Source organism: Heterocephalus glaber, unplaced genomic scaffold, assembly GCF_053883595.1.
Source record: "Heterocephalus glaber isolate CG9 unplaced genomic scaffold, H.glaber_assembly_v1.0 deba00001457, whole genome shotgun sequence".
In the NCBI taxonomy this organism is placed as follows: Eukaryota; Metazoa; Chordata; class Mammalia; order Rodentia; family Bathyergidae; genus Heterocephalus; species Heterocephalus glaber.
The window spans coordinates 31,590,037-31,605,060 of NW_028258305.1; the positions used below are offsets into that span (position 1 = coordinate 31,590,037).

General features: G+C 35.5%; 1 protein-coding gene across 4 annotated transcripts in view; it reads left to right on the top strand.

Annotated features, from left to right (window-relative positions):
* The window catches only part of Strn (striatin), a 117,776-nt gene that overhangs the window by 89,952 nt on the left and 12,800 nt on the right, over positions 1 to 15,024 (top strand). For 2 of the 4 annotated variants that reach the window (XM_013070172.3, XM_004839292.4), the window contains 4 exons: positions 110 to 157; positions 1,156 to 1,277; positions 4,476 to 4,643; positions 6,494 to 6,634. In XM_013070172.3, coding sequence (XP_012925626.1) covers positions 110 to 157; positions 1,156 to 1,277; positions 4,476 to 4,643; positions 6,494 to 6,634 — 479 coding nt within the window. The remainder of the gene's footprint in view (positions 1 to 109; positions 158 to 1,155; positions 1,278 to 4,475; positions 4,644 to 6,493; positions 6,635 to 15,024) is intronic. The other 2 variants (XM_021253721.2, XM_087216135.1) reach the window with 2 other exon arrangements.

The following is a 15,024-nucleotide window of genomic DNA, read 5'->3' on the forward strand; positions in this document are numbered from 1 at the left end:
GTAGTTGAAAATTGTATATTACCATAGTGTCCATACTTCTAAAAGCAGTTGTTATGACACATTTATTCTGTTTACTACTGAATAACGTTATCCTCATTTTTTGTTTTAGGAGTACTTCTCTTGATGTCGAGCCCATCTATACATTTAGGGCTCATAAGTAAGTGTGTGGCTTTTCTTTTCTTTTTCAGTCTTTCTTTTTTTTTTTTTTTTTTTTTTTTGGTACTGGGGATCAAACTCAGGACCTTGTGCTTGCAAGGAGGGCATGGAGCCACTGAGCTAAATCCCCAGTGGCTTTTCTTTACTTTAAACCAATATCATTGTAAAAACAGTCTGATTAGGATATTTTATTTTCTTTCCTTTCACTTATGTATTTCTTGTACTTAATAGTGTTTTTTTGTGACTGTAGAAGGAACTAGCAGATAATATGCTAAAAAATTGCTACCAAATTAGGGATCTTTGCTGAAAGTTTTTACTTTCATGGTGTTTAAATGGGGTATATCTATGTATTTTAAAAATAAAGTTGAAGTAGTTAGATTTTTTTTTTACTCTTAAACATAACATACATAAAAATATCCGAAGACCGGTCTTTAGTGAGTGGTAGAATGCTTGCCCACAATATGTGAGGCCCTGGGTTCTGTCCCTGGCACCGCCTAAGGATATCTATTGTAATCACTTTTTTCATATATAAATATAAGGGGCATGTTTGTTCATTTGATTTAGCACAGAGATTGGCATACTTCATATATAAATGGTCAGATAATAAAGGTTTTTAGGCCATGTGCCTTCTGTTGCATATTCTTGGTTTGCATTGTGTTATATTGTGTTGTATTTTGTTTTGGGTCCTGGGTTGAACCCAGGTCCTTCTGTAACATTCTTGTTTTTTGTGTTAGAGCCCTTTCAAAACATAAAAACCATTCTTAACTACAGAAACAGACTACTGGTTGAATTTGGCCTAGAGGTCATAGTTTACCAACCTCTGGTTTTATCAGAGGAAGAAAAATGAACAATATTTTGATAATATTTTTATTCATTGTAAAAAGCAGAAAAATAGAAAAACATTTGAATAACTAAGCATTCTTATTTTAACAAATCATATGTAGGACTGATTTTTGAGAATAGCAGTTTACTTCCTTAGCTGTTTATTTCGTATCCCAGAGGTCCAGTGCTTTGCGTGGTAATGAGCAGCAATGGTGAGCAGTGTTTCAGTGGTGGTACTGATGGACTCATCCAGGGCTGGAATACCACTAACCCCAACATTGATCCCTATGACTCTTACGGTATGTGATTTCTCAGAGTTCTTGAAAGAATAAAATATCTTCTCTTTACACATGTTTTCATATCACATAAAGGATAAATCAGGTGTTTTTGAGACTAGATACGTTAAAGAGAAGCATATCTATTTAATTAAAAAGAACTTCTATTAGGAATCAGTTTGACAGAAGGGAAACCATTTCCCACTCCCCTAAAGTCTTATTAATCAGAAATATTGGCCTGATTAACAGTTGTTTTCTTTATTTTAGACATTTGTATGGTATGTGATACAAAATTACTGGAATCTTTTTTTTTTTGGTACCGGGGATTGAACTCAGGACATTACGCTTGCGAGACAGGCGCTGGAACCACTGAGGCTAAATCCCCAACGATAGAAAATTACTAATCTGTAATCTAATTTCACTACTATTTTTGACAGAAAACTAAAGAAAAATGAATGTTGACATTATTCCCTTGATCAGTCAATAAGGAATATATAAGATAATAAGTTGTAAAGCCCATCCAACCAAAATATTTAAAAGGCATCAAGAATTAAATGCCTGTTAGTCTTCTGCATAGTATTAAAAGCCATAAATTCATACTATGATCCATTACTAAATGTTACCAGAAGGTCTCTTATAAAACTTGTTTAGAAATTGGCTGTTTTGTTTTTCTGTTAAATCGCAGAAGGTCTAATGTATCGTATTTGTCATAAAAGCCTCTTTTAATTTCACTGTCACTTTAGATTGATTTTACCACTAAAACTAAGTAAACATAAATGTAAGAAATAAACTTTCCCTAACTTTTTTTTTTTTTGTGGGGAGACAGTACTAGGGATTGAACCCAAGGACTTCACAGTGAGCCACATCTCCAGCACCTCTTATTTTATTATGAGACAAGGTCTTGCTAAGTTACTAAGTTGCCCAGGCTGAGCTCAAACTTGAGATCTTCCTGCCCCAGTCTCTTAGAGTGCTGGGATTACAGGTGTGTGCCACCAACACTTTACCCTCTCTGCTCTTTTTCCATCCCCTCAGCATCTAAGTAAATTCTGGGTGAGAGAATGGCATGTACTTGATCCCATTTTCTTGACCCCATTTCCCTCGCTAATGTCTATGTAGTCTCTTTTCCTCATCACCTGTGTTTCTTTGATGATATTATCCAGAACACATAATTACTAGTTAAGAATTTTGTGTCCTTTCCCTTGGCTTATCCTTCTGCATTATGGCTTCTAGGAACCAAGATTGTCAGTGACTAATTGCCCAATTCAAGGGTATTTTACAGTCCTTATTTTTAGTAGATCTTTCAGCTGTAATTTAGAAATTTGTCTATTCCATTGTCTTGACAGTTTGTGATGATTTCTCTTCTCTCTCTTTCATGGAGTCCTTTTATGTTTCTTGCCTTAAACAATGTCATTTATTAAGACCCAGGCCTTAACTCATTCTTTGCTGTGTGCATTCCTTGGTAGATTGAATCAACTTATGTGGCTTTCTGAGCTGTTGAATGATAAATCCTTTTAAGCTCCAGGATGTCTATAGGAAATTTCAATATTTCCTCATTGTCCTAAAATCCCAGCATGTTGTGTTTCTTCTGGTTTAGTTGGTGGCACTACTAGAAAACTAACCTAGCCCAAACTAGAAATCTTAAGTTTTCCTTGATTCCTTGTTCTGACATACTATCTACAGCTTCTTCTCCAGTTTTTTGGTATATCTCCCTAAGCATTTCCTAAACTTATTCCTTTGGCTGTGGCCCATGATCCACTTCCCTACCTTTGGTCTTTATAATCACTGTTCCATTTTAACAAGCAGTCCCTTTATCTTGTTTCTGTTTGTCTTCTATACCCTCCCAAAGTTACCTTTTTTTTTTTTTTTTTGTACCAGGGATTAAACTTGGGACCTTGCTCTTGGGAGGCAGGCGGTGGAACCACTGAGCTAAATCCCCAGCCCAAGGTTACCTTATTAAATACTCAAATAACCTACCTACTGCTGCTGGGAAATTCTTAAATCTCTAATGGCTTTCAGGATAGATTCCAAATTTCTTTATGTGTCATAGAAATCCTATCATAAACTAGCTATCCTCATTCTTTCCTTACCTCAAATGCCACACTCCAGCAATATTAAATTGCTCATAAATTTCTTTGCAGTATTAGGCTACTTTTACTTCTGTAATTTTGTAGATGCTGTTCCTTGCCAGGCATATACCTTCTCTCTATTCTCTGATTGATTGACATCTGTATACTCTAGATGCCACTATCTTTCAGAAGTTTTCATTCATCTTAGTTTCTTTCCCTGGTAATTAGTATTTGTCACTATTACTGTACTTCTTTTTATTTATTTTTTTCCAGTATCAGGGATCAAACTCAGGACCTTGCACTTGTGAGGCAGATGAGATGCCACTGAGCTAAATCCCCAGCCCTGTACTTACAATGTTGTGTTTTGGGGACAGGGATAGTTCTGTGTCTTAATCATCCGTGTGGCCCCAGCATCAATCATAGTGTTTGATACACAGTGTATCTTCAATAATATTTGATGGTATTCTTGAGGATATAAGACATATAACACCACTTGCATTTCTGGACTTAACACCTGTGGGCCATCTTGAAATCACCACTTCATAGAATCATTGTGATGCTTAATAAAGCTTCTAATTTGACTGTTGTCACGAAACTGTGTAGTGACCCTCCACCTGTCCCATGTATGTATCGTCACATCTCAGTTGCTGCTGTATGAGAATTTGGGGATTCCTATAGGTTTCAGTTCCTGTCCACCATAAATGTCATGCTCCCTGGGTACTCCCAGGAATAACTGCCATTCATTGTACATTAGGAGGAGTAGCCAATGGCAGGTGTAGTCAGAGTGCTGGAGAAATTCAGAGGCAGGAAGGACCTCTCTTCACTTCCTAGAGAACAGGAGTTGTGATTTCTCCAAAGGTAGATTAAATTCAAATTATTTGTATTGACCTACTTAGTAAAAATCTAGATAAATGGAAGGATAAGAGGAAGAAGCAAGGAAGACAAATATGTGCTTTTTTATTTTTAAAAATTTAAAACTCTACATTTGTATGTTTCTAAATCTGTTTTTAATTACTGCATTTCAAAAGAATAATAGAAACTAGGGCAGTATCTTTTATACTGTTATGTGCTTTTGTTTATGTGTTTTACCTTCTCTAGAACCTAGTACCTTTATGATTTTTTTCTCCTGATTTTGCATTTTTGCTCTCTTACATAGATCCTTCTGTTTTAAGAGGCCCTCTGCTAGGTCACACAGATGCAGTTTGGGGTCTGGCTTACAGTGCAGCACATCAGCGTTTGTTGTCCTGCTCAGCAGATGGCACTCTTCGTTTATGGAGCACAACTGAGGTTGCTCCTGCACTAACTGTATTTAATGATAATCAAGGTACACACTTTGAAGTTTTATTTTGCTGAATCTGTTATTAACCATCTCATTCTAAAAGCAAATTAAATGACTCTGTGAACTCTTGCTGTTTAAATTTAATTTGAAGGGTGTTTTTTTTTTAAAGGAATGAAAGTGTATTTCTTTGAATTCCCAACTTACATGTAATTCTTAAAAGCACAGTACTTGGTGAGGAAACAGATTTTTGTATTTTTAAAAATTGAGGTGTAATTTATGTATAATGAAAAATACAGGTGTTAGGAGAAATTTCACTGTCTGATAATTGAGTGCAACCCTGTACCTCTCGCAGATCAAGACACAAAACATTTTTTTCACCTCTCAGAGCCCCTTTTTGCCCTTCACATTCAGTCCCCTCTCCTCCCCAACCAGAGGTACACACTCTTGTGATTTCTTTCATCATAGATTAGGTTATCTCTTCTAAAACATCATACAAATGAAATAATATAGTGTGTACTCTTTTGTGTCTGGCTTTTTACTTACTGTAATGTTTCTGCAAATTATTGTCAGTTTATTTCTCTTTATTATTTCATAATACTTTATGAAGCCATAATTTGTCTATTAATTTGCCTCTTGGTGAAGATCCTAAAGACACTGGAGTTGTTCCAGTTTTGAGTTGCTATGAACAGAGTTGCTATTTCCTGTGTGGTTTTGGCACTTTATACAACTAACTGCAGTGTGTGAGCGTTCCATTTGTTCTACATGCTTACCAGTATTGATAAGGTGTTGTCAGTTTAATTTTTAGCCATTGTGATGGATGTGTAGTAGTATTTCATTTTAGTTTTAAGTTTTGCTTTTCTTTGATGGCTAATTATGTTGGGCACTTTTTTTTTTCTTACTGTCCATTTATCTTCTGCACTACACACATTTTTGAACTGTTAGCTTGTTTAGGTAGATAATTGAGCCAAATAAAAGTCAGATTATTATATTCATTTTATATATTCTATTTTTTTAATGTTTATAAATAAGCTCCCATGTTTTCGCTGTTCTAGATAGTAAATAAAAATACCTCTTTTGGGTTGGGGATTTAGCTCAGTGGCACTGTACCTGCCTCGCAAGCACAAGGCTCTGAGTTCGATCCCTAGTACCAAAAAAGAAAAAAACAGCTTTTTCTTTTTTTTCTGAGTTGCTTGCATTCAGTATGTACATGATTCTAACATAATTTAAAATTTTTACTTTTTAAAATTCCATAATTTTAATGACAAAGTTCTAACATCATGATTTTTTTTTTTGTGGTGCTAGGGATCAAACCTAGGATTTCACCCATGGTCAGCAAGGGCTCTCTACCACTGAGCCACATTCCCAACCCAAGATGGTTGGGGGTTGTTGATGACCGGGTCTCACTATGTAGTTAAGGCTTGCCTTGAACTCATTGTGTAGCCCAGATTGGCTTTTAACTCACAGCAGTCCTCCTGCCTCAGCCTCCCAAGTGTTGTGATTCTAAATATACGCCATCATGCCTGGCTTGATTTTTTTTTTAAGTGAAGAATTTCCATTACACCACTCTAAGTCCCAGGTTAAGGTAGAAGCTGGAAAAATTTGTAGTCCATATTTATTTTCTATTTGCTATTCGAATAAAAGTTTGCACTCTGTGAATATACTAGTAGAATAATGGGTAGAAGATAGATGAAACAGGTAAGAATAATAAAATAGAATAAGGCTAAGCATTACCAAAAAATCTTTATTGAATGATTATGAACTGATTCTTGTTCTAATGGTAAGCTTTATTTACTTTTAAAGAAATCATGCCATTATATTTATTCTCCTGTATTCTGGTCACATTTTCAGGTAGACTCTTTCACTGCTATTCTCTGAATATGTTCTGCCTCTTTTAGAATTGGGAATTCCTGCCTCTGTGGACCTAGTGAGCAGTGACCCAAGCCATATGGTAGCATCATTCAGCAAAGGATACACGAGCATCTTTAATATGGAAACTCAGCAGCGCATTCTCACTTTAGAATCCAATCTAGATTCAAGTATGTATACCAATTTTAAATAGTCTGTGTTTGAATAAGTTTTTAACTTTATCAGAATTATAACTACTATCCATAAAGTTATGCCTCTTAAATCACAGAACACATTTATTTAAAAGAATATAAGGATTTACAATAGACTTTTAAGAGTGAGTTAAATTTATGTACATTTATAATTATACTATTTAAAATGGCATTTGAGGCTGGGGATTTAGCTCCGTGGTTTCACCGCCTGCTGTGCAAGTGCAAGGACCCGAGTTTGATCCCCCGTGCCAAAAAAAATAGCATTTGAAGGGCCAGGGATGTAGTTTAGTGGCACCGTGCCTGCCTGGCAAGAGTAAGGTTCTGAGTTGGATCCCTGGTTCCACCAAAAAAAAATTTTAAAATACCATTTGAGTATTCCACAGATGTGTAAGGTTTAATTTTATGCCAAGTGATAATTTTCAGTTCTATTTGAAGAAGGCAGTATTTATTCTAAATAGAAAATAAAATCTATTTTTATTTTATCATTTCATTGTTAATCAATTTTATATTAATATAACTGGATACAGCTCAATACTGATTAGAATATAGATCACACGGCTTTCAGAATCTCAAACCTGAAACTTCTTTTTGGGGGGTGGTTTGAGGCAGGGTCTCCCTTTGTAGTTCAGGTTGACCCTGAACTCACTATGTAGCCAGGCTGGCCTTAAGCTTGCAGCAATCCTCCTGCCTCAGCCTCCTGAGTGCTGGGATTTCAGGCATGTGCCACCACGCCTGGCTAAACCTGAAACTCCGTATTAGATATAAAAAGTCAGGAAATAATTGTTTATCAGGTTATAAAGAAAATATTACAGATCTTTTTGGGTTTTGGCTTTTTTTAAGTGATTTGCTTTCTGTCGTTAGTCATAATCCAGACACGCAGTTTAGATTGCAGTTGATAAAGAAAACTGTATACATATACTGTTGTAATTTGAGAATTCATTTAAAAAATAATTACATGGGTGTGTGTGTGCAGGAGCTTGTGTGTGAAGATGTACACATGCAAGCATGTATTCACACAGATGTTTGCTTATCTTTCTCTTTCTCCCCTGCCTCCTATCTCCTGTTTTCCTTTTTAAAATTTCACTCATCCTATTTTTGGCTTTCATTTTCCCTTACTAATCTGTTATTCTTTGTTTTCTTCTGATATGCTCGAGGATTTATGTGCAGAAGTTGTTGTGAATAGAACTTTGAACTCCAAGATTATGGAATTAGAAAAAGCAAAATTTTTAACCAAGAAATACGGGTTTTAGACTTTCAGTAAATAAAATCACATTTAAATATATGATCTGAACTACAGTAGTAAAATTTAAAAGGCAATATGAAATTAAGAAAGATGTAGGCATTTTAAAAATTACTTCCAGAGAGTATTGCCACTTCTTTGAATTTCCTAGACAAATGTTGGTTTTAAATGACTGCTATAAGGTTGTTATAGAGTTTGGTGGATAAGATAGGTACATTGAACTAGGTGATCCCATTTTTTTCTCTAACAGGTGTATTCATAGAGTAGTAAGACTTTTTTTTTTGGCTTTGGAAACATTATCAAAACTGCAAGGAATGTTTTTAACAAAGCAACATGATTGGACTAAATGATATTGTTGGTTTTTTTTTGGTACCGGGGATCGAACTTGGGTCCTTGCACTTGCAAGGCAGCCAGCGGAACCACTGTGCTAAATCCCCAGCCCGATAATTATTTTTAATTATAATGCCATGTTATAATGACATCTTTTATCCATTCCACTCTGGCCTATCCCTTTGCTATTTGATTATATTGTTATACTTTGGAATTTAGCAGGGTTTCAGGTATGTTTTGTTTTTAGAGTTCAAACTAAGCATGCATCAAGGAGAAAGCGAATTTCACATAGAGTTTTTTTTGTTCCGTCCATTAACTTTATTGGTACATTTTAGGTATACAATACAGTTACATTCATCATTGGGATTTTGTACCATTACATGAGTATCTTGGCTCTTATTTTTTTTCCCCTTTCCTTGCCCTCCCTTCACCCCCTCCACCCTTCCCTATTTGCAAAAACCTTGTTTCCACTTTTTTCCTCTTCTCATATTTTTTTTTCCTTTCCTTTTTTTCCCTTCCCCTACCGCTCCCAATTCCCCTGCTCTTTTAGACCTTTTCTTCCTGTTACACGATATCAGTTATACATTTTTTAAATTACAATATTAAGATCTAGGAGACATTACCACAGATTTTACAGAATTTAAAAGGATATAGAAAGCATATTACAAAAATCTTTTTTGAAATAAATTTGACAACTTCTAAGAAGTAACTTAGAAGACAAATTAATGAAACTAACTCTGGAAGAAATATAAAATTTGAATAGCACCTATTAAAGAAAGTATATTCCTAGCTTGAAAACCTACCTATATGACAACAGCAGGATCATAAATATTTTAACTGATAAATTCTATCAAACAATTAAAGCAGAAAAAAGAAGGAACACTTCTCCCCTCATTTTAGGAACTCAACATTGTGCTAATCCTAAAACTGGATAAAGATAATAGAAGAAAAAAGTATAAACATAGATAGAAATTTGTTTAACAAAACAAACTCTTAGAAGTCAGATCTGGCAGCATGTAGAAAGTGGTTTTGTTACAGGGATGGCAGTGTTGGTTCAGCATTGGAAGATCCACCCCCACAAGTCATCATTTTAGCAGAGGAAAGGAGAAAGCCATGTGATCCTGTCACTAGTTGGAGAAAGAGTATTGGACTACATTCTACAGCTGTTCATGGTAAAAGCTATCAGGAGACTAGGAGTAGAACAGAACCTTCTCAACAGATCAAAGACATGTACTCCATACTTCCAACAAAAACTCCTTCTATGAATGGAGACGATACAATGCTTTCTCCCTAAAGTAGGGAACAAGGGCATATATGCCTACTCTTCATCTGTCCATTAGACTTTGAAACATAGGTCTAAACCAAAATAGTCTGGCAATAAAATGACACACCTAGGATAGCATTGGCACAGCAGAAGCAAAATCTGTATATGTGGATGAAATGATCATCTACAGAGAAAATCCTAAGAAATCTCTAGGAGCCCCTAGAACTTGTACTTGAATTTAGCAGGATTAGAAAACACAAGGTATATATAGAAATTCAGGTCTGTGTATACTTGCTATAAATGAAGAACTGGATATTGAAATTTTAAAGTTATGTAGGAGTACAAAGGAACCAGAAAAGCCAAAAACAAAAACAATGTTGGAAGACGTTTAGCACCCAATTTTAAGACTTCTTCTAAAGCTACAGTAATCAAGGCACTGTTGGTGTAAGGAAAAACATATAGATCATTGGAATAAAACAGAGAATCTAGAAATAGAACCACACATATATGGTCCACTGAGTTTTGAAAGATTATTTAACATTAGCATTTTATAGAATATAAACTCGATTCAAGAGCCGAGGAAGAGATAGTGTCTTCAGCAAATGCACTAGAACACCTGGTATCCGTATATAAAAAATTAACCTCAACCCTTTTTTTCTATACATGAAAATAACTTGAAGAGATCTATGAACCTAAATATGAAAGCCTAAAAGTATAAAACTTTAAGAAGAAATTATAAAGGAAAATATTTATGAATTCACGGTAGGCAAGAACTACCTAGGATATAAAAACCATGATGTATAAAAGAAAAAGAATTGATGAGATTCCATCAAAATTTAGAACTTTAAATGACATCATTAAAATGAAAACTGGTCCTTAAACAGACTGTATTTACAATGCATATAACCTATGAGCAGAATATGTAAAGAATTCTTAGAGCTCATTAATAGACAACCCAATTAAAATGTAGACATAAGGTGATAAATAGCCATTGTAACACAAGGAACGGTGTGCAATTCTAGAATCAGAAAAATACTAATCAGTACAATAATAAGATTGAATTATACACTCATTAGGGAGATGAAGTCAAAAGTTTTAAAAGCCTTGTCATGACTTTTTCTTTTTGTTGGATTCTCCCCCTTTGCGTTTAATTTGTCACGCCAGTGGATTCATTCTGCTGGGTTTCCTGGGGTTGTGATCCTCATTGTCTTTTCCTAGGGTATTGTCTAAAATTTTTTGGAGTGCCGGTTTGGTATTCATGCAGTTCCTGAGGTGCTCTTTATCATGAAAGTATCTTATTTCTGCATCAATTTTGAAAGATAGTTTTGCAGGGTACATCAATCTGGGTTGGAGGCTGTTTTCCTTTAGGGCTTGGAATATGCCACTCCAAGCTCTTGTTGCCTTGAGGGTTTGCATTGAGAAGTCTGCTGTGATTCTGATGGGCTTTCCTTTGTATGTGATTTGTTTCTTTTCTCTCACTGCTTGTAGAATTTTGTTCTTCTGTTGGATTTCTGGAATCCTAACTATTATATGCCTATGTGTAGATTTTTTTTGATCAAGGCTAGCTGGAGTCCTATATGCCTCACTTATCTGTATGTGAAGCTCTTTTCCCCTCCTTGGGAAGTTTTCTGCCATCACTTCTGTGAAGAGTTTTTTTTATGTCATCTGCACTCTCTCCTGTTTCTTCATTGACTCCAATCAGTCTTACGTTATTCTTCTTTGCATCATCTAGCAGCTGCTGGATTGATTTCTCATCTTCCTTTACAATTTTAAAGCAATTTTTCTTTTCCTGGTCACTAATTGCAATCTTATCTTCTATATGTGAAATTCTATCCTCACAGTGGTTCATTCTGCTGTGCAGACTTTCGATGGAGTTTTTAATCTCTTGGAAATCTGTTTGTATCTGTTTTATGGATTCCATTTGTTTCCTATGTTGGGATTCCATCAAGTTCCTCAGATCCTCTATTTTTTTATCTGTGTCCTCTCTAGATTTATTAATCATGTCTTGCACCATGAGCACAATCTTTGCTGTTATCTGAGAAATTATTTCTGATTTCATTTTTCCCAGATCTTCTTTTGTTGCCAGTTCAGAGAGTCCAGGTGGTTGAGTATCAGAGTGTTCCATCTCATTTCCCTTTGGAGTTGCTGTAGGTGATCTGGAAATCTGTTTTTGAGGCTTGTTTATGTGTTTTCTCATTTCCACCGCGGCTCACCTTCTGATAGCAGCAGGGGAGCTTCCTTCTGGGTGCTGGGACCGGCTGAGCTTCACTGCCCTAGGAGCCTGGGATGGAGGCAGGGAGCTTCCTTCCGGATGCTGGGACTGGCTCACCTTCTTGTCCCTAGGAGCCTGGGATGGCAGCGGGGGAGCTTCCTTCCGGGTGCTGGGACCGGCTGAGCTTCACTGCCCTAGGAGCCTGGGATGGAGGTGGGGAGCTTTCACATAGAGTTTTAAAAGATATTTATTGTTAGAATAAATTATCCTTCTTCTCATAAAGGCAAAGGTATTTAATACTTGTGAACCCACTGGAAAGGTAATCATTTCTAAGTTGCAAACTATTTGGAGAATTGTTTTTGGATTGATTGTTAAAACAACTAGGCCTATGCCTATCACCATGCACTAAACTAAGATCGAAATGGATTAAAAATCTAAATATTAAAACAGAAATGCTGAACCGGCTGGAACAGAGGTTAGGTAGAACTCTTGAAGACATTGGCATAGGAAAAGACTTTATGAACAAAACCTCAGTAGCACGGGAACTAGCACAAAGAATCAAAAACTGGGATCTCATCTTATTAAAAAGATAAGCAAGAGAAACCACCGACAGGGCTAAGAGACAACCTACAATGTGGGAAAAAATTTTTAGCAGCTGTACCTCAAACAAAGGACTACAAAGGACTACTATCTAGAATATATAAAGAATTGAAAAAACTCAGACCCCCCCCCCAAATTCAAAGACCCAAATCAAAAATGGGCATCTGAAATGAAGAGACATTTCTCAGAAAGAAGTAAAAGCAGCAAATAAATATATGGAAAAATGTTCAACATCACTGGTCATTTGAGAGATGCAGATGAAAACAACGCTGAGATTCCACCTCACCCCAGAAAGAATGGCTGCTATCAAGAAATCAACCAGTAACAAATGCTGGCAGGGGTGTGGAGAGAAAGGAACCCTTCTCCATTGTTGGTGAGAGTGCAGACTGGTGCAACCACTGTGGAAATCAGTATGGAGATACCTCAAAGAAGTAGGACTAGAGGTCCCATTTGACCCAGCTATTCCCCTGCTGGTTATCGTCCCCAAAGAATTAAAAGAATCATACCACAGCGATAGATGTGCACCCATGTTTATAGCGGCACAGTTTGTAATAGCTAAAGCTTGGAAACAGCCCAAGTGCCCATCAACTGGAAACTGGATAAAGATGTGGTTTTTTTATAAAATGGAGTACTACTCAGCCATAAAGAATGAGAAACTAGAGCCATTTAGAGCTAAATGGATGCATATTGAGGCCATACTCTTAAGTGAAATAAATAGGACACGTGTAAATACTGAAGTTTCTCTAGTGTGAGAAACTGAGTGTAAATAAGGATTAAAATGAATAATTCATAATTTGAAATAGGAAAAGGTCCAAGGTGTAGGGGTTGGGGTGGGGAGGGAGAAAGGGAAGAAGGGAAAGGAAAAATTATGAGAAAAGAAAAAAAATGGAAACAAGATCTATGTAAATAGGGAGGGTGGAGGGGGTGGAGGGCGCACAGGCAATGGGGAAAAAATAAGAACTAAGATTCATCATGAACAGGTACAAGCACCCAATGATAAATGTAAATGAATTGTATACCTAAAATGTACCAATAAAAAAAAAAACTAGGCCTCCAATTTATTTCTGGTGTTCTTTGTATTTTACCTACGTCTCTGATCTATCATAAAGTAGAGAAACTTTCTTAAAAGGCTTTCTACATAATAATTTTCTTTTGCTTCCTTCCATGAGTTGATTTCTATGATACTCATTTCTAGCTCTCAAAGTAATTGAAGCTATTTTCAGAAACTTCTCTGAGAACATATGTTTCACTTAACGTGTTTTTTAAATTATTCTTTTCTCCTGCTAAACATTATAAAATATATTACTTAATGGCATGCTCTCTGGTGAAAAAAATATACGGTCTGAATTTTGAAACTGAACAACTAAACACCTCTTTAAAATTACCTAAATCAGAACTAGTCCATGTGATCAAGTGACATTTTTCTTCTATATTTAGATAACAGGCTGGGTGACCACTTGCCATTAGAATAGCCTGTTTTTAAGAACTACATAGGAACATCATGAAAATCGAATAATATTAGGCTATTTATTAGCAATATTTTCTGTTATGTGAATGTAAACTTACAATTCCTGTTGCAGGATTTAATTTTTTTTAACTATTTTGAAATAATTTTAAGCTTGCAAAATAGTACAGAGAAAAGTTGCAAATAGTACAAGAACTCCTGGCTACCCTTCACTCATCTTCACTAGTTTTTAACATTTGCCATATGTACCTTTTCACTCTCTGTATATGTATATAATTCTGAGGCACTTGAGAGGCATCATGCCCCTATTTCTCTAGATCTTTTAGCATATAATTCCTAAGAACAAGGGCATTTTTTTTGTTTTTTGTTCTTTGGTTTTTTTGGTACTGGGGATCAAACTCGGGACCTTGCGCTTGCGGAACCACTGAGCTAAATCCCTGGCCCACAAGGATGTTTTTTGATATGGCATATTAAAATGATCAAAATCAGAAAATTTAACATTGATGCAGTGTTGCTTTCTGAGTTACTGTTCATATTCAAATTTTGCCACTTGTCCCAATAATCTGTTCTATTCTAAGGGCATCCTTTCCTCTCTCTAGATAGTGACATAATGATTTTTTAAAATTTTCTTATTAGTTTTACCTTTATGTTGATTTTTCTTTTTTTCTTACAAAAATCTCTTAACAAAAACCACCAAACTTAAGTTCTTCTTAATTATGGATTCTTTTTTTTATAAAAGGCTTCCAGACTAACTTGTGATAGCTAGGAATAAGTTTTGACAGTTACCTAATTTGCTGAGCCATTTAGTTGCATTAGACTTAGGAGTTAAGCTAGGTTCTGGTTCATGGTTCACTGTATTATTGAAATTTCTTTGAAAACTCTTAAAAGAGTGCACAAAAAATACTTTTAAGTTGCTATTTTAAAATTCCAAACTTGGTAGACTGTCAAATAATGATCATTTCTATTATCATGAGAAAGAATGAACAAGAGAAAATTTAAAGGTTGATGCTTTCTTTGGTCATTTTATATTTAGATGACAACTGTATGTTTATATATAGTTCAACTATATGATTATATATAGTTTTACATACAGAACTCACAAGTATGTAAAATGAGCTGAGATTTAAATATGAAGATTATCTACATGCAAGTGATGATGGAACTTTATTAAAGTAGCAAAAATATTAAGAGCATTATTGAATTAAAAATGTCATTGGGACTAGGCTAAGCCTTAAGTGGCACCCATAAGTAGTAGATA